Genomic DNA, 23,100 nt, shown 5'->3' on the forward strand with positions numbered 1-23,100 from the left:
CAAGTACCCAACCAATTCCAAACCACTATTTATCTAGTATGTCTATGTATGTACACATGTATGTGTGCACATATGTATGCACTGACAGTAAATATTTACTTCAAATACAGACATGAATCAGCTCTCAAGTGTTCTCATTGCTAGAATCTCTGAAAGCTGATTCCACAGAGTTCTGGCAAGCAGCCTCAATTAAACCAGTGTACTTCATTTTTATTTACTTCTTTGCCTCAGTCTTGTTCCACGTAATATATTTCACAGTGGGTTAGATTTAATTACACGGAAACTTAATTCTTTGTCTCATTTATCCTTCTTTAATTTCATACTATGAGGGCCATTTTGTCTCATTAATGGTTGTATAGAACTGACAGAAACTAATCAACATGACTTTGTGCAAACATTGCTTTATATTTCATGATGGTAACAAAATCCTACAATAAATAGGTTGTCTATACCAGCTGCCTTGGTTTCCTTCAGACCAACTCATTTGTAAAATCCCTTGCCATCTGGTTCTGCCTTATTACTAATGAAACGGTGCTCAAAGGTTTTCAATGACTTTATGATTGTAAACACAGAATTTTTTCAGTTCCTACTTTCTTTGAAACAGGTGCTACCTGTGATATTTTTACAGTCTCCTCTGTAGAAATTTTCTGCTTAAAAATACCCTATCCCTTTGCAAGAGACATCTATTCCTATTCTTTTTTTTTTTTAAGATTTTATTTATGTATTTGACAGACAGATCACAAGTAGGCAGAGAGGCAGGCAGAGAGAGAGGAGAAAGCAGGCTCTGCTGAGCAGAGAGCCCAATGTGGGGCTTGATCCCAGGACTCTGGGATCATGACCTGAGCCAAAGGCAGAGGCTTAACCCACTGAGCCACCCAGGTGCCCCATATCTTTTCCTATTCTTAAATATTTCTATATATCCTAATGTGTGTGCTCATGACTCCCCTAAGGAATATCATTAGGTAATTCATTCAGACAGATGATGAATACGTAATGAACGTAATGATGCCGGCGATATGCCATAAACAAGAGTGCTGTATTCTCATATCCAACTTTTCTTTCCTCCACTTTTCTCACCATCCAAATCTCACCCCCAACTCTCATGCCTCCCTGACTTCAGTGAAATCCTGCCTCTAGTTCATAGTGTTTTCTTCCTCTTCAAACTCTGCTATTTGTAAGCATGTACTTGTCAATGACTGTCACTGATTATATGTTTTATTGTTCTTTTCCATTCATCTGTGTCATGGTTTCAATTAAAACATCAGTAACCAGAGACCAAGTGTTCAAGATTAAAGTCTAAAATAATTTGATAGGAGTATAAGTAATATTCATATTTTGTGAAATTTTTTTGCAAATTTATATATAGTTTAGTGTTTAAGAGAACAGCCTTGTCCACTTATAAGTCATGTGACTTAATTTCTCTAAGCTATAAAGCAGGCAAACTGCCTCATAAGGCCAAAGTATAAATTAAATTAAATGAGGGTTAGCACAGCATCTGGCACATAGAACACTATTATTATTACTTACTGCATATAAAGAAGTCATCATCAGGAAATAGATTTCAAGGTCTATTGCGACAAGAGAACTATAACAACAATTTGTCATAAAAAGTTAAAAGAAACAGGGGAGCCTGGGTGGCTTAGTCAGTTAAGCTCAGGTCATGATCCAAGAGTCCTGGGGATGGAGCCCCAAGTTCAGCTCCCTGCCCAGCAGGGAGTCTACTTCCCCCTCCGCCCCGCCCCTACCATTCATTCTTGCTCTCCCTCCCTCTCTTTCTCTCTCTCCCTAGAATAAACAAAATCTTTTTAAAAAGTTAAAAGAAAATCTATATATACATAAATATATAAATATATATGAATATATGACCCCAAAAAAAGATACTACATAATAATGATACCTAGCATTAGCTGAGTATTCACTAAGTGCAATATATTTCACTCCACAATATGCACCTTATATATCTTATTCTACTTTATCCTCAAAATAAGTGAACTTATAAATGGGACATGAATTCTTAGCGAGAAGAGAAATTGCATAACTTGTCCAAGGTCATACATTAGCAATATGGAGATGCAATTCCAGCCAACATCTGTCTTGAACCAAAGACTACCCTCTTTATGCTCTACAAATGGCTGAACACTCAGACCAAGCGCTATGAGAAAAGCTCTTCAATTATCAAAATTGGTCTGTGAAATGATATAACTTTAATTCAGACACTTTCCTACTTGTTTTAGAATAGTGACGGCTTATTAGGTGTCTGTCCTTAAGTTTTCAAACACTACTTGCATTTACTAAAGTGGAATAAATAATATACATGGTGGCTGGAGAAAGAAAAAGTAATCAGAAATAATGTCAATACTCCCAGGGACTTTTCTCAGGCTCATTTGTGACATATCTATTATCCAATTCATATCATAGCTGTCACTCTCTACATAAAATGACTAAAAATTTCATCAGGAATATACCAAAATCAACAAATGACAAAGAATAATTGGAATTATTCCATTTTTTAAAACACTTTATATGGACCACCACTCTCCCTTAAATTTCTGAACTATAAAGCACAGAATCAATTTTATTTTAACAACCCCTTGGGTTGTTTATTTGAGATGAGAGCAAATGTTATATTCTTCAGTATTCTTTTTTTTTCCCCAAGTTCATAGGAAGGTAATGACAGAAGTTATTAATAGAAAGAGACCCACAACAAAAAAGGTGTACTCTAAACAAAACAACAACAAAAAACTTAATAGAATTTCCATTCTTTTAGATTTACTTTCCACCCATCAGTTGGATTGAATTAGTCTCTCTCTAGGAGAAGAGGTGGAAAGAAAGACCCATTACCAAAATCACTGCATTCCTGAAAGCCTATTTAAAAATTGGGTGTTTTTTAGAATATGTTGGAAGGATAATTTGTGCCTCAAAAAGAAAATACTTAAGTAATCTGCAATCTACCCACTATGTTTTAGCCTGTAATTGCCCATAACAAGGTTTATATATCTTATAGCATGATCTAAATGATACCATTTCTATGTCTCTATCTGACTGAAAATAAGCCATCCTGATACAAATACTTAGATACAGAGTAAATATTTCATTGTTAGTATGTGCTTCTTTTAGATGAAATTAGGATCTTAAGGTCACACATCCTTTAAATATAGGTAAACATAACAAGTCAAATAAAAAAAGCAGCAGCAGACAGGAAAAAGAATAAGCCATCATTACAACAAGCTCTACAACAAAACTGAAAGAGTTTTTCCTCTAAAGCCAATTACTCCTCATATTTGGCTCATAGTCCTCTCAAAATGACATCTGAGCATTTTAAAAAATGTAGATAGGGGGCACCTGGGTGGCTCAGTGGGTTAAGCCTCTACCTTTGGCTCAGGTCATGATCCCAGGGTCCTAGGATCGAGCCCCACATCGGGCTCTCTGCTCAGCAGGGATCCTGCTCCCCCCCACCCTGCCTGCCTCTCTGCCTACCTGTGATCTCTTGTCTGTCAAATAAATAAATAAAATCTTTAAAAAAAATAAAAATGTAGAGAGGAATTCATATTGCAGAAACTCCATCAACTCCACCAAATTCTACCCGTCGAGATATTTCTATTAAAGGTGAATCCTAAGACACCTTCCACTGCAAGTGTGGAAATATAGCTCTACTTTCTTTAAAACACCACATAAGGAGGGGGGAAAAAAAAAAGAAAAAGGATATGAAGAAAGAGCAGGAAAAAAGAGGAGAAAGAAGCCAAAAAACAACAACAACAAAAAAAGAATGACAAAAAGAAGAAACACCCGGAAAGTATTAAAAACTAAGAAGTCCTTAGGCATTTTAAGTCCTGCCATCTCATCATATGAAACAAATATAGGGTAAATGATGGCTAAATGCTAAGGGTTATGGTCCCACTGTATTGAAGCAGTGCAATGCAACATAGCAGTACTACGACCTAGACTGAAGGAGGGGCTCGCCTTCAAAGAATTAAAAACGTTCATGATCAATTCTATTTTTATTTCATTTCATTAGAACTATAAATTGAATAGCAACATTCCGTTTTAAAGATAGAAAAACTCACTTGAGTATATTTGTCTAAACAGGGAAGGCAAATAGCACAGCGCTCATGTGTTTAAGCTCAGGGAGTTAGATCCCCAAGGTCTAAAGTCTTGCTTCTAGCATTTAACTAGATACACGGCCAGGGCCAAGTTACTTAACCTCTCCAAGCCTTGCTTTCCCTTGTCTTAAATGAATTTAATCAGAGTACCTAAAGGACAGTAGTTTTAGAGATTAAGGGAGAGAATCCTACAGTACCTATAATATAACTAGTACTCAATAGATGTTAGCCATTAATACACTAACAACAACAAAAATGCCCTGTGATAATGAAAATCCAGGCCTCTTGACTCCAAGGATATTTTTTTCATCAGAACTGCTGTCTCTCTCCTAAGACATTTTCTTTTACAGAATGTGATAGAGGCAATTCCATGAATTAACGGTACACTTTCTCTCCCAGGACCATGCAGTAGATATATAGTATCGCATTCTAAACAGTGCAAGATGTTATTTTGTTTCATAAAACTTTCCAGAATAAAAATGTGACTACCATGTAACTATGCATTAAAATCTTCTTATAATTATATATTAAGAAACTAACTGAAAGGCACAATGAGAACTCATAATTACTTTCAATTTCTCCATCGAGTCCCCAGAGAAGGTTTTACAAGCTGCATCAATTTCCCTTCCTATGACACCAAGAATGGATTCCTGTTCAGTCTCCAGGCAAAGAAGTTGATCCTTGAGCTGCAATCTGGCCTCTTCCATCCTTCTTAAGTGCTCTTCCTCATTGCTTATATGCTTTTCCTAAAACATCAGTAAGAAAAACAGAAGTTAATTATTAAGTAAAGGCAAGAAACTCTTGTAATATCTGTACAACCATCTCAAAGGAGTGCAGTACAAAACAGATCTCTCAGTCTTCTTACTTCACTAAACTAAAATGTTTTGCCTACTCAACTGAGGTCAAGTTACAGAGAATTCAGAAAAAGGACACTGAGGGAACTGAGTGAGTAGATACTTGGCAACGAAAATTAAAGTAATTCTGTAACCAAAAGAAAATGAGTTAAAAAAATCCTTTACATTTTAATAACGTAATGCCATTAATGGACTGGAGAGTAAAAGCTGATGTCATTAACTGACTTTGAGTTTTCAATAAATATTAGTGAAACAATAGAAAAAAATATAAAATAAGTTTATGTTAGTTTCATTTAAAAAAAAAATACCTATTACTATCTTATTTCATCAAAACATAGTTTTTTAAAAGTCCAAGTTTTCAAATGCCAGTCATAGTGCATAAATGTTTTAAGTCATGTAAATTTGATAGAAGCAAGATGGAAGTACTTCTCAAGTAAGCAAATACATTTAATGGAAAAAAAAAAAAGGTTTCTAAGAATCCTTTAAGAGCTTACAAGGACCTGGAGACCCATTCTAGGCAAAGTAAGTCTCAATCATGATTGCACAATTTCATTACTAGAGAAATTCTAGCAGAGTAGCACAGACCTGGAAGAGAGTAACAGAATCACCAGAATTATAAGTATAAACAATGGCCCCAAAAGTCATGGCGGCTGGCTAGCTTTGCTTTCACTCATTACACAGTAACCTGATCATTCTTTACCGACCCTAGTAAATATAATACAAGTAGGAAAATAATGTGGTCAAAAACTCCAGCTTGAAGTTAAAATAATAAGAGATCCATCCACTCAATTAAAACTTATGAAAGGAAAGATAGCATTTTAGCAGAATCACAAGGTATTTCCTTTCAACTCTGCCCAAAGAAGAGAGTCCTTTCACAAACTTCTACCTTTCCCTCTAGCTTCATACCTCCCTCCTTCCCACTCTCATATATCAACTACTTGCAGCTTCTCAAATATGTCTTCATATGTCTTTCCAACCACTTCTGATGTACACAACACTGCCTAAAACTGTACTATTTGAAAATGGGCCTGTTAGCTACAAGACAGCCTTTATCTTGATGACTACATCCTAGCAGTCTGTAGCTCAGCTTTGTAAACTTAGGAATTGGATCTTCTTTCCCTTTTGGTACCCTGAGTGGAATCATCTTTCAGCAAAAGTGTAACATTAAGCTCACGAGAGACTAATGTACAAACTAGAATGCCACTCAATTAACGACATCAGTTTACAATAAGAACCATAACCGCCATATGGATCAGAATGTTCCTGTCAGCATACCCAGTACATTTTCTCCCTGCAGACCAATCTGGATGGGAAGGCAAATTATAATCAGAATGTTACTTAATGAATAGGGAACTGGAGCGAGGGGAGTTTGTTTTATGAAACAATGCGTATATGGCATCACGCTAATGGCAGTCTGGTGCGTCCACTTGCACATCAGGGATTTACAAACCACAGGAACAAGTGTTCCATTCTCTTGGGCGGTGTTTTGATGGAGACTGAAGTACATCTCCCTAACTTTCTCCTCTGTTCACCTTCAATTTCTGTCCAAACTCTCCCTCCTGACTGATAAGGCAACGCTTTAGAGATATTGATATCTTCACAGAATCTTGCTCTCATCTAGGAGCCTTTCTGAAAAAATTAACATCCTGGCTCTGAACAACATTTGAAGACTTTGAAGCTTACTTGCTAGAAAGCAACCTTTCCATCAAGTCCCCCAAGAGGTGAGGCTACTCGGCCCTGTACTATTGGCTACCACCACCTACACTTCCTAGCCTTCAAAATTTAGCCTTCGATACTTAGTCTCCTTCCTTTACTGATTTCCCAAAGCAGAATGTTCCTAGAGCATATTATGTATATCACAGTTTTAAATAAATAAACATATATATATATAGCTGTAATATAATTACTCTTCCACCAGCCTCCCTCAATAAACTGCTAATTTCAGGAGACTGCAAAACATGCTTATAATTACCTTTCAACTCCACAACTTTGTTGAGTAAGTGATTTAAAGTTTTTCAAAGACTCAAATTCAATACTGGAAAAATCATTTCATCAGTGACCATGCAGACCTATATACACTCTGAAGTTACTGATGTGTGCTTGGAGGTTCCTTCTATGCATACGTAGACCTCCAGAATGCTGCTGTATTCTCACTGGTGTGATATTGATAAAGAACCCAATCAGTGTTACTGAAGTATTTAGAGGACAATCACAATGATGTTCTAACTGTTCTTTCTTTTCTCATTTCCTTCAGAGCCAGCTTTCTTCCATCCACTATCCACTATTTCTATATTTTGATATTCCTAAAAATGTTGATATTGTCAGGAAAGGCTCTATAAATTCAATCTCTTTAGCAAAGACTGAGAACTTCATTATCCACTTCACTATCTTTTGTGAGACAGTCAGCAGGCCAGGTCCAACTGACCTCCCTTTGAAATAAAACTCACAGAACTATGAACTCACACGGACCTTTGAGATCAATTGGTTTAACTACCTATTATTCTTTCAAGAATCTTTTGTTTGACATTTCTGACAAATGGTCATCTCACCCTCTACATGAACAGCTCTAGTTTCAATGAATAAAACACTTGACAAAACCATGACATCCTTTCATTTGTCCAAGTGCTATACTCAAGAATTAAAGTGAATAGATGAATCCCCTACCCTCACTTAATCACATTCCAGGTAAATCCATGTTCTTTTATTTAACTGGGTTTCAGACACTGCACCACACTGGTTCTCCATCTCCATGCTCCAAAACCAAAAATCTAGGAGTTAAGTAAGCTCTTCTGTACCACTATGTATTGACTTATTCACTCATTCAACAATTTTTATAGAAAGCCTAGTACGGTAAGACATTCTCCTGAGTACTAGGGACAGAGTGAATAATTAAGGCTCCTGTCCTCATATAGCCAACAACTATCTCCATGAAATGTCATCCCTTTCATTTTGCCTCATTCTTCTGGCTTGAGAATACTTACCTGAATACTAAATTGTTCCCAATGAATTAGCTTTTTCTCCCAGTTTCATGTTTCAGAAATAGCTCTACAAATGGAATTAGCACAGTTCATTCTGAGGGAGAAGTAGAAAACTGGCTGGCTGACATCAATCCAATCATTCTGTCTGATTTGAGGATACATAGATTAATAAGGGGAGATGATAATATTTAGGCACTATTATGAATAGTTCTTGGTTTTCTAGAGAATTCAGAAGAAGTAATTCTACAACAAGACTAACCAAAAGCCATCTTTTCCTATAGAATTAGAGGTAACTCGAGGTATTTTAGAGACTATTTAGGAATTTGGAAGCAAAAGTGGCTTTGGAGCACAATGGATAGGGCATTGGATTTCCAGGAGCATGGAAGACACAGTTAGTCCAACTTCAATGTTTCAGCATGAATGGTCATGTATGTCTAGGTCATGGCACCACAAAAGGAGCTTCTCTGTGGGGGAGAAGATGGGATTAAATAGATAAGTACAGATGAAGCTGACTATAGCAGTCTGTATGCTCCAAAAAGAAAGATATCCTATACCATGGCTGAGCTTGAGAAAGAACCTTAGAGAATAAACTCAACCCTAAATTACACAAATGAGGAAACCAAAGTTCAGACAGAATAAATAACTGAACCAAAGTTAAAGAGGCCATAACCCATAACTTGAGTCTCCTGGCTCCTGACTAAGTGCTCACTATTAAAATACCAGATATTAAAATACCAGTTGAGTTCTTAAAATTGGAATTTAGAAACCCAATGTGAAAAATTCAGGAAAGTTATCAGCCAGTTACATGGGGACTAATACAGCCATAAAGTAGAAAGAATAACAAAAAAATACTTCTGAATAAATATAGTTATAAATGAAATATGTGACATAGTGGGAAATTCAGAACAGAACACACACACACACACACACACACACACACACGAGAGAGAGAGAGAGGAACATCAAGCATGCATAAGAAGCCTAAGCTTTTAGGGGCTATCTATCTAAACTAGAGATGTACCCTATGTACCCATAAAATCTGCTGTTGGCATTTTTAATCAGAAAGTATACTAATCACACAGTAAGCAAGGTATAGTTCCATTGTCGAGAGAGCAAAGACTTTATGAAGCTTCCATTTCAGGACAGGAAAGGATTACACTGTTGACATTTGTGTCTAAAGCAAATTAAAAAAAAAAAAATACTGCTCACAATCTCTTCAAACACACATATGTGCACACATACAATGTTGACTGGCTTCATCAATGGATCTGCAATTCAAAGGATGAGAAATTTTCCTCTACTTATATATTTATGTTGCAGCACACTCTTTACAACTCAGAACATTCATTTTCCCAAAGGCTGTAAAGATTATAAGGAGACAAAATCTTAAAGGAAATAGAACTTCAATAAACTAGAGCATATCCAAAACATTATCTCTTTGGTGAAAGTTTGTGAGATCCCTTCAATGTCCTAAGAGGCCCAGAAGAGCCACTTTATTTCCAATACAGTTGGCTACACGACATGAAAACAGGTCTTCACATACCTAAAAAGAAAAAAGCTTAGAAAATAAAGCACACTCACATGACTTAAGTAAATCATTAAGTACAAAGCTACTGCTAAAACAAAAAAAAAGCTACTGTTACTCCTTTATTGAAAACTAACTTGAATAAGCAAGTATGACAATATTTCAGCCCCAAGGTCATCTTTAATACATCAGCAGTGGGTGAGGGAGAGATAGGATGAGAGGCAGAGAGAAATCAAATTATATTAAAGGCTAGAATTAAAACAAACAATGTAATTCAAAGTTATTGGAAGCATGGCATGTTGAAACTATAGACCAGCACATATCACCTATAAAGTTTTGAGAAGGAATATTTCTGTAACTCAAGATAACTGCTATGCCTAAGCCTTAAATCCAGGACACTAGCATTACAAGGCAAATTATGAAACTATCCTGAACAAAAATTGGATCTGTCCGGAAGCCATTTATCTAACTCTCTAAAGAAAGCTCACATTTCTTACGCCAAGAGTTGACTCAACTACAAGGAAGTTAAGTTACAATGAAATTCCAACCAAGGCAGAAACTGCAGAACAACTATAAGAGAAGGATCTACTGTGGGTATTACAGGGTATCTGAAAAGAGTTTCATCTAGAAAATTACCACACTGCAGTTCAAACTGTCTTACAAAACAAGAAGCAAATAAATAAACAAATAAAACATTAAATCTTGGCCACACCATAACTATTTTTTGCAAACTTATTTCTTAAAAATACATGATTTTATAAGACTGTGCACTTTTTAAATATTCAATGTATGGCTGTACATTAAATGTTGAGATTGGTATTTAAAAATAAATAAAACAAAACAAAAAACCAAAGCAGCACTTCCAAAATCAACAGTTCAGATCAGTTTGAAAAAGTCTCCATGGATTCAACCTATATATATCCTGTGCCCTCAGTGAACCCAACACTACTCAGGAACAAAGAGGACAAGGGAAGGTCATAAACTGAATTTTTTACCCATTATAAAAGTGCAATAACATGTATTTTCTTCCTCACCCATGCAGATATTATAACAACAGATAACTTGAGCTTTTAAGAATGATAGGAATATCTGCCCCTTCTCTTGCCCCTAGGGTACTTTATAGGAGCTCCCTCTAGGGTTCCTACTACTTTGTATGTCTTTTATGTCTGTTTCTTTAGCAGACTGTGAATTCCTATTGGGCAGAGATCTTATTCTTTATTTAAACATCCCAGTACCCAACAGAGTGTCTCAGATAGCAGTCAATCGATAAATTTTTCTGAAACATACATATCCTTTTATGTTCCATTCATTCTGTGAGCATTTTGTGTGTGTGTATGCTCTATGGACCAAACAGAATAGACCCCAACAATACGACAATGAAAAAAACAGAATCTCTGAACTCAAATGACTTCTTGTGTTTCTGAAAGTTTGCTTTTGCAATAAATCAATCAGTAAAATCATTGAGGGCAATCATCTTGTCAGTAACAGGTTACTATAAATGGCAAGGCCAGTTGATGTCACAAAAGCGAGGACACTGCCAGGAGTAAGAAGTAATCAGATGCAGAATAAGCTTTAAGGATAGAACTAGTAAGATCTGTTAATGAATTAAGTACAGATTCATGTGTGAATAAATGAAATGCTTCTATATATGTTTTTAATAAGCAAAGAACACTGTAATTCCTACTAGAATATTGGTTTCTTAAAATAAAAGTGCTACTATTTTGTGGGTTAGATATTCTTTTTTCTCCTCTGTAAGTAGATGCTTTACACTATTTCCTTCAAAGAAGGGAAAGAAGTTACAATTAATAGTATGGTAAGAATAAGAGCTGAAAGCATCAGTAAAACAGAAGCACTAATAGAAAAAAAGTAAGGCATAATTAGAACATTGGATATATGATTTGGTACATATTAAAATTGGGATATGAAAGAGTTTACAATCCATAACCTAGTCTTAGGCAGGCGTAGGAAATTTATCCATAAGACAGAAACCAAAAAAATGCAAATTCAGATTTAACCTCCTAACCCCACTTAAGGAAATTATTCTTGCCTCAGGCTTTTTAGTATCTTTTTCTAGAAGAATATTAAGCAATACAAAGATCATTGGCAGCATAATCAGAAAGGTGTCAGGACATGTATTGGATACATTCCTAGAAATTAATATTCAAAGTCAGAAACAAAAATACCACTGAAGGGTATTTTATGCATTCATTAAGTTTTAGGACCATTTTGCAATTATTATGTACTTCTCTTAAGTCAAATGCTAGGAAACAGAAATAACGTTAGTTATTTAAAATCAGCCACTTTTGATGCATTTCTTTTTCTGAAACAAAATACAGACAAGGAAACAAACAACAAGAGTTTCAAATTATGCATTTGGAACGAACACTGTTTAATTTTCAAAAGAAAAAAAATGTATCATTCAGCACCAGAGAAATGTTTATAAGCTTACGGTGTCTTTAAAAACCATCAGGATTTATTCTCTTTTTTTCTTAAAAGATACTTAAGCATTCATTATTCTTAATGAAAAAATATGGGGGAAAAAAGTTAAGAACAAATTTCCAAATAATATAACTTATGTTAACAATGACCACCTCCTGGTTGTTTTCCTAAAATTTACAGACTATTGCTCACTTGACATTAAATGACAAAGTAGATAGAGTCACTTTAAACTGATTTTAAAACAACAACAACAAAAACAACAACAACAACAAGAAAAATACCACCCAACCTCACGTAAAATAAACCTGGACATTCATTTTATGTTCCCTTTTAGGGTCTAACCAAAGCAAGCAAGCTAGGACTGCTTACCTCCCAACAAAGCACTGAAACAGATATAATACAGGACACTTCATGCAGCCTATTCCCCTTGGCTTTCCACATCACAACCAACCGCATGTACCATTATTTAGCCTAACTCCTACACGATGGCAGTCACTCACAATCTCAAAATTAAATGAAATCAAACTAATAGTACAGGATTTTAAAGGTAAGTGTCCAACAAGACTGCACTCCTCTAAAGCCTTTGTAATTTTCAGGGGCTCAATGAATTAAGGATTAAATGGCAGTCCTCTTAAATCAAGTCCAAATCAGGGATGAAAAATATGCAAACTTTGACTTCACTCATTATATTCACTTTAAAATCAACCTCTTTGATTATAAATGGTTGGTAGAAAAGTCACTGCCAATGGAACAGAGTTTGAAAATGCGTCTCCACACTTAACGTTCCATTTTGGAAAGTAGAGACCGCATGTACTTCTATACAGCCTTTATTTCTTGCCCCGTCCTCTGCCACAGCTGTATGTATAACTGCCCCCTCCCCACAGTCACTGCATAGTCACTTCACCTTTGCATTTTAAAACCGTTTCTTAAAACCTGGCATAGGTTTTCATATACGGTAAGGACTCTGATGTTTCAGCCAACTCTGTGGAAGTCAAGGACTACTCTGGATTTAATGACTACAAGTGGTTCAATTAAAAGCACTTTATAAATAACAAATACAAAACAAAGTGTATAATTCTACCTTTAATTTCACCATCTTATCTTCATTTTTTAAAGATTTTTTTAAGAATTAATTTCATGGGAAATTACTCATAACATCTCAGTCAGTGTTTATATTTAGAGTATCTAGTTTAAATTTCCCTCCAAATTAATACAACTTTATTCTCTTTATTCTACTCACACAATTTAAAATAGATGCTGCACTAAAGAAAGAGTAAGTCCTGCATAAAAATGTCCAAAAGTATAAAGACTAAACACTAAAGTAAATGAAAGAAGTCAGCAGCTCATTAGCTTCTATTTCTTTCTTGCTATTCTGAAAACAAAAAAATTAAAATCAGAGAATTCTGCCTGCCACAAAGAGTTCTTAGTAAAAAAAATACAAAACTGTGACTCTATAAAGTAGTGAATACTTTATAGACAGCTGACAATCATATATATTTTTCCATATGATGAAAAATACCAATCCTGAACAGATGGTCAAATTAGAACTAAAAATACAAAATTAAAAAATACTGATTCATTTTTTCCTGCCACAGATATAGTTTATGTGGCAATATCAGGTTTTAATTTGATTTTTCTAACAAAGTCACTGATGACTTCTTTTCCAAAATTGGTGTCAAGCTAAAAAAATTAAAGAGTATATGGTAATCTGTTGAATATAATAACCCTAAATTTAAATTCAACACTATGAGTTCAATGAAAAGATATAAATGTGAGTCATTTTACTGGCAGTAAATAAAGGGAGAAAAATAAAAGGAATTTGTGCTCATATCCTGTTTCCACCACAAGCTATGCAATGTTGGACAAGTCACCGTGTTATACTCGCAACCTCAGTTTCCACCATCTGTAAAAATGGGCATCATAATTACACAGGAGAATTACCATTTTTCAAAGATCATTATTTAGTATTAGAAAAAAATCTCCCTTAAGTGTTTTTATCCAATATATTAGTGGGGCGCCTGGGTGGCTCAGTGGGTTAAAGCCTCTGCCTTTGGCTCAGGTCATGATCCCAGGTTCCTGGGATGGAGCCCAGCATGGCATCTGGCTCTCTGCTCAGCGGGGAGCCTGCTTCCTCCTCTCTCTCTGCCTGCCTCTCTGCCTACTTGCGATCTCCGTCTGTCAAATAAATAAATAAAATCTTTAAAAAAAATTTTTTTTTTAATCTGCTAGGTGTCACTTCACAAATAATTTGAATAAAGCATTTCAAGGCAAGGAACAAAAATACATGTTTATGAATTCGGATCTACTCAACACTTAGATTCCTATAACCACTATAGCCTTGGATGTCACAAAATCTGTGGCCTTAAGGTGTCCCCTAATTGCGTAATCACAGTTTCTCTCTCCTGAAAAAATAATAGAAAAGAAGCCTCTTGAGAGAATTCAGAATACTACATAAATTAGCAATAATTATACGAGCTAGATAAGAATCCCAGATAACCTATATAATCTATATACTGGTCCTTATAGGTTCTGGTACAACAGAAAAAAAAAAATAGAATTCGTAAGCCTGATTCCTATTTCCATTTCTACCAATAGACAGCTGGAGCACTTGGGCAAGTCTCAATTAATTCTTTGGGCCAGACCTGCCTCATCTATAAAAGAAGATGGTGGAGGGCTAATATTGTTAAAGGTTCTTTTACACTTCAGAATTACACCGATGCTAAATGTTCTGGGAAACACCATCTTTGCACAATATTCCAGTGCAATCTTGTAAACACTGAGACCCTGCTTATTAACAATAAAAGCTAGCACGTAGATTTTTTTTGTGGGGCAGAGAAACAACCTACTAAAGAATCTTCCAACACTGCCAGGGCGCCTGGGTGGCTCAGTGGGTTAAGCCTCTTCAGGTCATGATCTTGGGGTCCTGGGATCAAGCCCCGCATCGGGCTCTCTGCTCAGCAGAGAGCCTGTTTCTCCTTCTCTCTCTCTGCCTGCCTCTCTGCCTACTTGTGATCTCTCTCTCTCTCTCTCTGTCAAATAAATAAACAAAATCTTAAAAAAAAAAAAATCTTCCAACACTGCCATGGCTAGCTGTAACCACAAGGCATGTGTACCCATGTGACAGCATCTCTCGTAATGAGGGAAGTTCTACATATGGTTGCGATTCTGGATGGATTAAAGGAGAAAAGCAAAATGAGGAGAGTGGATACCTCCGGTTTCCTCCAGGTTTGGCTATCTAGTAGCAAGAAGCTTGTCTGCGTGATTTTCCTTAGAATTAAATCAGTAACAAATACAAATGAAAGCTCCAAATATGGAAAGCACTGGATCATATAGGAGAGAAATTACTTGATCTGTAATTTTAAAATGGAAAACACACAGTAATATAATCAACAAGAGAATGCCATATTCACCAGATAAAATATTGGGTGTCAAATAAACTTGATTTTGAAAAATGTTCAAGGACACAGGCAAATTCGGAACACAAAGCTGTGCATGGCAAATAATCCCAAATGGGATCTGTGTATCTGAGTGTGTAGAAAAGAACCCCAAAAAGAATTTTACCACAACTTGAATGAAAGAAAGTTAGGTGATAAGATCACAGGTGAGTTTTTAAACTTTCCTTATTATCCAAATAAAAATCTATTTTATAATTTTTAATGTTCCCTTTTAAAGAACAAAATATTTTTCTAAACACAATTTCAGAATTTATTAAAATGAATATAATAAAATAATAAAATTACTCTTTCTCTAACATCTGAAAATTAATGTCTCCATTAGTCTACATTGGAGATAGGAAAACAATCTCAGAACACTACTATCATTTTTTATGCTATTTTTCTCACTAATTATGAAAATACATGCAAAAATAGTGCATATTTTTTTCATAAAACAGCCATGCTTCCAAAACATAGGGTTCAAGAGAATAGACACAGTATAAACAGAATAATCTACAAAATAATATTCTCTTAATTTTACATACCATATTTATGTCTAAAATATCATATAAATATGTTTGAAAATTAAAAACATTTAATACTTAACACTACAAAATTACTTGGAAATCTCCACAAGGATGGCCAGTATCATTAGTAAACTCACACCTACTTTAATAAAATTTTTTTAAGTTGGATCATATACAGGTCTGTATATATAAAAGACATATAAAATTTTCCTTATGTGAACTTTGATGTTGACCTGCTGAGCAAAAATGGCTTAATCATATGCTCTTTTGATGATTCAGATTCCAGTGAAACCAATAAAAATATATTTCTGATAAATAAAACAGCATTATGAGTTTCCAGGTAAATGCCAGAAGAACAAAAAGATTAATATTAATAAGATCCTTTTAGAACAAAAGAAGAAATCAAATATTTTCCTTTAAAATTTTAAGCAAAAGGAATATTAAATTTCAATGACACTACAAAGTTCTATCTAACATTTCATGAGAGCTTTTTCCCCAGTAAAAAGTTCATAACAGCTTTAAATGCATATGTAAATATTCTGTGGGTTGTATAATACTTGTTCCCTTTGTCATGTAAAATTGAAAAATAACATTTGATATTAAACCAAAATCAGATGTTGGAAAAATGCATCTTATTATCTACATATCTACATATCACCACTAAATACATGAGGAAAATATGTTACATTAGCTTTTCTGTACACATATACCTAACAGCAATCTTCTACTGCTGATTCATGTTGCTGATGCTAATGGTTTTATATGAATTTTGATGCAATTTTAACATTTCTTAGCTTACCAAATAATAACATGACAAGACACAAAGACCTAAAGTAAGCAGTCAAAATAGTAGGCAAGACATTTAAAAAAGAGGGGAAGTGCCACTCACTCCACTAAGATGGGCATGTGAGAATAATGCTAAAAGTAAACAAGAAAGGCTTCCCTTTTGAATCACATTTGAAATCCCCTCAATCCATAAGGCCCCATTTATCAAGTTCAACGTATTGCTTACATAGTAATCTTTGGGTTACAAGTCATAGGGCTTTTTTTTTTTTCCACTGAAAATATATTTTCATCTTGTTTCCCTGTTTTTATCTTCCACAGTCTGCTGGAACCCCCCCCCCACACCCACACACACATACACAATATACATATACCCACAGGTTATCCATATTTTTTATGCTCATATTATACGTTTTTGCAAGTGTGTATATATGTGCGCACACGTGCATTTACACACACACACACTCACACATCCTCTTTATCCACAATTTACTTACAAATTATCTACTGTGTATCTGGCTCTGTGCCTGATCTTGGAGATAGAAAAACAATCAAGATTTGGTTCCTGTCCTCAAATAGAAAACATAATTATAAAACTGCCTACTTGTTTGGTTTGCTTGACACACATGCCTTCAATATCACCTGCTAATAGAAATGCCCCCTCTTTTCACAAGGGAGCCTCCTTTGTGGGCCACCTGTGTCAAGTGATTCAACACAGTCTGGTTCTAAACTTCCAATCTGCATAGTTCATCAGTAATTCTTAATCCCAGTTCCCTGGCCCTTCACTACCTAACATTGTTAGACAGGACCATAGGCAGTCAATCAATACTGGCTGATTGGTTGATTGCTTGATTGAACCACTAATCAGTATTTATTTGGAAACATAACAATAACAAAATAATGGCATTTACTAATTGATAGCTTATTATATATCAGTTACTCTGCCAGGCACTTTACATATTTTTTTCACATTTAATTCTGTAACAGAGGAATCATCATATCTTTTTAAAGATGATAAAACTGAGATTTTGAGTTTTAAGCAACATACAGCTAGAAAATTATGTACACTCAATGTTTTGCCCAAAGCCACTAATGCTATGCCACCTCTCAGAGAGAAGAGCGCTATCTATAGATGGGGGACCCAACAATATTTTGATTCATATGCAACCATATGCTAAGTCACAGGTCAACATAAACAGCTAAGTGAATCCGAAGTACTTAATCATGTACACAAAAAATAGATCTTAAAGAAAAGCAGCCATATAAGCTATATATATATTTATATATACATGTATCTTTATATCTATATGTATCAATATGGATATCCATATATCTTTAAGATTATTCACCAGTTTAGATTCCAGAGACATCTTCTGTCTATATTAGCACACACTGTCAAGACTCGACTCTACAGTTGTAACAACTGAAAGTGATTTTGTTTTTCATGATCTGGCTAGGAGCATTCAGTTGCAGACCTGCGTCTTATCTATATCTAATCCTCAGCACCCAGCACGAGGCCTGCCACATACTGGATGCTCAACACAGAGCAATGGAATACAATCGTTAACTCTTGAAACTTTTTTTGTAAGGTGAATGTTCCACGTATACGAATATGTGATAACACGTATATATTTAGAACATCACAAATAGAATCAGTGAGGAAACATTTATTTTTAGCAGAACAAGGTAAACTCACATCCCAACATAAGAAATTTTCACCACTATTTCTTAAATGCAAATGCGTAAGTATAGAACACATTAAAACAATCTTCTGGCTAGAATTTTAATTATGGAAAAGCTGGAAAATTTAGCATTGTCTCCACAGCAACTACACCCTGACAGCAGATCCACTGGACACACTCAAACCAAACAGGATGGGGCGCCTGGGTGGCTCAGTAGGTCAAGCCGCTGCCTTCGGCTCAGGTCATGATCTCAGGGTCCTGGGATCAAGCCCCGCATCGGGCCCTCTGCTCAGCGGGGAGCCTGCTTCCCCCTCTTTCTCTGCCTGCCTCTCTGCCTACTTGTGATCTCTCTGTCAAATAAATAAATAAAATCTTAAAAAAAAAAAAAAAAAAAAAACAGGACATATGAACTAAATTGTAGCAGTTGTCAAGACGGTAGGCCTTAATTTAGCAACTTAATTTAGCACATTTAATCATAAACACCAAACTTATATCTTGTTTCTTTGATTTTAACAATTATTAGAAAAGGAAAAATATATACCTATAAAATATAATGAATTTTGCAAAAACATAAAGAGGAAAAGATCAGTAAAGCAGTTAAGGAAGTTTCTTCCTACAGGTCTGTGAAGCATTTTATGATACCGTACCCAGTGGTGGCACCTTGCTCACACATGTAACCTTATCAACTACCTGTCTATGTTGTCTTATCCTCCTACCAGTAAGTTCTTTAATGGTCATCTTTACATGTGGCTTCTATCATACTCAACTACAAATCCTTTTTGGAAGTTGGTAGAAGAGAGATATTCTGTCTTCTATTCCTAATTGACTTTTGCCATAAAAGTAGTGACTCTCTGAGAGTCCCTAGTTTTCTACACAATGCCTGACAGCAGATACTCAAATTCACACATCTACTGAAAGGAAAGCAGTAAGTCTGCCAGGAATGTTCCAAGGTTACCAACCTTCTTAAGCTTCGGTCTCTGCAACTGCAAAAATGAATTTAATAGTATCGATTTCATAAAATTTCATAAAATTACCATCAGCATTAAAAGTGCCTCACACATGGTGAGTGCTTAACTATTACAGGTTTTATTTTGAGCCTCAGTTTCCTCATAGGTTAAAACGGATCAATGAAATCTACCCCAGAGAGTTGTGAGACCTAAAAAAGCACACATACGTAAATCAACTGGCATAAGTGCCTGACATATAACAAGTCCTCAATAAACCAGAATTCCTTTCTTTGCTACCTTGCCTCTAAACTCCTATTTTAAGATCCAGAAGAACTTTAAAAGTCAAATGTAGTAGAAGGTTAACCGTTTGGTTGAAAAGACTCAAATTCCAGCATTCTAACAAACTATCACTCTTTTTGTGGCACCAATATAACTTTCCCATGAAAAACAACAATTACCATTTATTAATTTACTAATAAAATAGGGGCAGCACCTGTGTGGCTCAGTTGGAGGAGCAACCGATTCTTGATTTTGGCTCAGGTCGTGATCTCAGAGTTCTGAGAATGAGCCCCACTTCGGGCTCTGTGATGAGCGTAGAGGCTGCTTGAGATTCTCTTTCTCTTCCTCTCCCTCTGCCCCTCCCCACCCCCATTTGTGGGCATGCTCTCTCTCTCAAAAAAAGAAAACTGCATAAAATATATTCTATAAGAAATACTAGACGAAATCTGAATAAGTCTTTAAAATTTGAATTCATTCATATTTTTACCTTTTCTTCTAGCTGGTCCTTCAAAGCCTGATATTTTAGCTTCAGTTTTCTATTCTCATTTTCATTCTGGGTTAATTCATCTGTCAGCCTATCACACTGTGACTTCACCTTCTCTAGCTGACAACGATGGACTTTGGCTGTATTCTTATCTTCTAGGCTTTCTGCCTGAGAAAAAGAGGAGAAAAGAAAAAGTCCACTGGCCACAGCCAAACTGTACAGCAAACAAATTACACATGTTATCAGTGCGCAAAAATGTCAAGAGTTTGCTCTAAGCATCTGTACATAACATACACACCATACACACACAAAAAAGGAAATGCTCCTAGCATTTATTCAGTCTCTCCTTAGTGCTTACTGAGCACTTACTCAGTGAAAAGTGCTATACTAGGTGCTGAGATAGCAAATATGAACAGAAAATTGCCAGATGCATCTATCAATTCTACAACAATGAAGGAGAAGTGCTTAATGAAGGCAGAAGCAAATAGTGTGCCAAACCAAAGCAGGCACCCCAATTCTACTGACAGGGAAAGAGGTTGTGAGAGGTGTCCCAAAAGGGAAATACTATGACCCAGTACTGACTGATCGCTTTCCTCCTCTATAAAAGGAGCTTTACAACATTCCTGCTCAACCTTTCTCCTGGGTTTTGTGAAAGAACTGTGTACTTTCAGGATAACAAAATTACTGATGCCACCTTGTGAGGCCAAAAGGATTATGAATTGTAGCAGCCAAGAAACTATAAGTAACTGAACTTGAAAAGGAGTTTTTACCAGTGATTATTATTTCAGTGCCAACAGTGTAATAAAGTACCTGGTTTTTTCACTTTTTCTCAAATATAACCAGAATCAACTTTAAGAAAAACTTAGGAATAATCTATTCTGTGTACAAAATTCAATAAAGATTTGCCAGGTATGTGAATTTTAAAACTTTTAAGGTGACAACGATGCAAACACTTCCTATAGGTCAGGCACTGCTCTCGGACCTCTTTGCACAGTTTTTCCTAATTGTGTCCTCACAACAACCCGACCAGGGAGGTACTATTACTACTGCCTCCTTTTTTGCAGCTGAAGCCCAGAGACACTAATAACTTATCCCAGCATATGTAATGAGGACTGCAGAGCCAGGATTTGAACCCAGGAATTCTAATGTGCAGACTTTCAACTATTCTGCCACACTGCTTTTAGGAAGGTACATTTATCATTTTTAAAAACCAGCTGGGTACAACTTGACAATGTTAACTGGTCACACCTACCAGTTACTAACAGCTTGAAAACAACTACCTATGATCTGTTTAAAACACGTGTTTTAATTTCTAAAATATATGGGGTTTTTTTTTTCTTTTTACATGTATGTTGTCTGTGTGTAATCAGGTATGTAGGAATTCAACCACTGGAATCAATTTCCCAAGAGGAAGTTTTGTCAGCTTCAGACAAAACCTGTATTATAGTCACCTCACAAAAATTCACCTAAGACTGGATGCCATTTTAAATTAACACAAGAATTGATTTTTAATAAGGAATCCTGTTTTCACAACCTAAAAACAAAATTACAAAATAAAGCCTCTCATCAGGAAAATTGCTCAATTATGATTTTAAGTTTCAATAGAATGCTTTGCCTTTTCTTCATAGCTAATGAAACTCTTGGGTACAGAAGGTTCCCCTAAAGCCAGTGGAGAACTGGAGTTAGCTCAGGGAGCCTTAAAAACCAGAGGTGCTCATCTCTTTCCAAAACTGTCCCTCTCTGGTGATAACGTTCTTTGATAGCCTGAAGTCAAATGGGGTATATATACAACACTAAACTGGGTAAATGCTACAAATCAGGGTTTCTTCCTTGGCACCCGCCCCCCAGTTTTAAAACATTTACCCACACGCCAATGCCTAAATTTGACTAAGAACTTATTTCTTATGGTTTTAATAGTACATTTACATTTCACTCTAAGGTTTACAAAGTGATGTTGTACTCATGAAAACCCTGTGATAAAGACATTACTAGTCCCATTTTATTGATGAGGTGAAAAAAGGTTAGGTAACTTGACCAAGATCATATAGCCAGCAAGAAGCAAAAGTATAGAGCTCAAACCCTTAGTCTTTGATCACCTCCCCCGCAAAAAGGCTCCACCAAATGATTTCTATTGAAATCATAATGAGGTGATAACCCAATATCCTTCAAATATGAATAGGAGCTAGAATATTTCATTAAAATATTTTACATTTAAATTTCAAATAAGGCATAAGTAGTCCTAGATGGGGAAAATATATAAATCATGCAGAGAAAAAATACGGGTAATGTATCAGCATTTATTGGACCCAGAAAAATAAAAGTGAAGCCAAAAGACAAAGAAATAGAACATTTATAGAGCTACTTGTCCCAAGTCCTCTTATACATAATTCAGTACACTAAGTCATCTGTGATGACCATTATTATCAACTCCTTTTAATTAATATAAATAAGTAAAAGTATAGGATTATGTTAGTGAAATAGCATGAAGTAGGGGTTTTTCCTTATGGGCAAGTCATTCAGTTTACAATAAAAGTGCTTACAATCTCTGGTTCTCCTTTTAAGCTCTTATGTTGCTTTTATACCACATTAAAGAGTGGCTGAAACACCCCTCCTCTGTCTTCCAAATTTAAAAAATAAAATGCCTAAAAGTTTCAAAATATCTACAGAGTACTTCTAAGTTATATACTCTTTACATACAGAGAATTTCTCAAAGCTTTACAGTTATTTCACTATACATGAATACAAAGCACTTCCTAATGAAAGAATGGGGGAAACTGCCTGTTGAATACTATCTACTCTGTTTTGATCCAACCCCCTCACATTTCCTCATGGACCTTCCCTAGCCATCTCTGACAAAAGGGGTAAACACATTTTGAATTCTTCTTTTAATCTGCCACATTTGACACTTTTTTTTTTCTTAAGATTTTATTTATTTGTCAGAGAGAGAGAGAGAGCACAAGTAGGGGGGAAGGACAGGCAGAGGGAAAAGCAGGCTCTCTGCCAAGCAAGGGGCTCAATGTGGGACTCAATGCCAGAACCCTGGCATCATGACTTGAGCTGAAGGCAGA

The 23,100-nt window shown here is 35.6% G+C and overlaps 1 protein-coding gene across 9 annotated transcripts in view; it reads right to left on the bottom strand.

Moving 5' to 3' along the window:
• Window positions 1–23,100, bottom strand: part of CEP128 (centrosomal protein 128) — a 391,529-nt gene that overhangs the window by 240,009 nt on the left and 128,420 nt on the right. For 8 of the 9 annotated variants that reach the window (XM_032878540.1, XM_032878539.1, XM_032878538.1 and 5 more), the window contains 2 exons: window positions 20,036–20,200; window positions 4,670–4,846 (listed from right to left, as the gene is read on the bottom strand). In XM_032878540.1, coding sequence (XP_032734431.1) covers window positions 4,670–4,846; window positions 20,036–20,200 — 342 coding nt within the window. The remainder of the gene's footprint in view (window positions 1–4,669; window positions 4,847–20,035; window positions 20,201–23,100) is intronic. The other variant, XM_032878542.1, reaches the window with a different exon arrangement.

Source organism: Lontra canadensis, unplaced genomic scaffold (assembly GCF_010015895.1).
Source record: "Lontra canadensis isolate GAN:19392208 unplaced genomic scaffold, GSC_riverotter_1.0 scaffold64, whole genome shotgun sequence".
NCBI lineage: Eukaryota > Metazoa > Chordata > Mammalia > Carnivora > Mustelidae > Lontra > Lontra canadensis.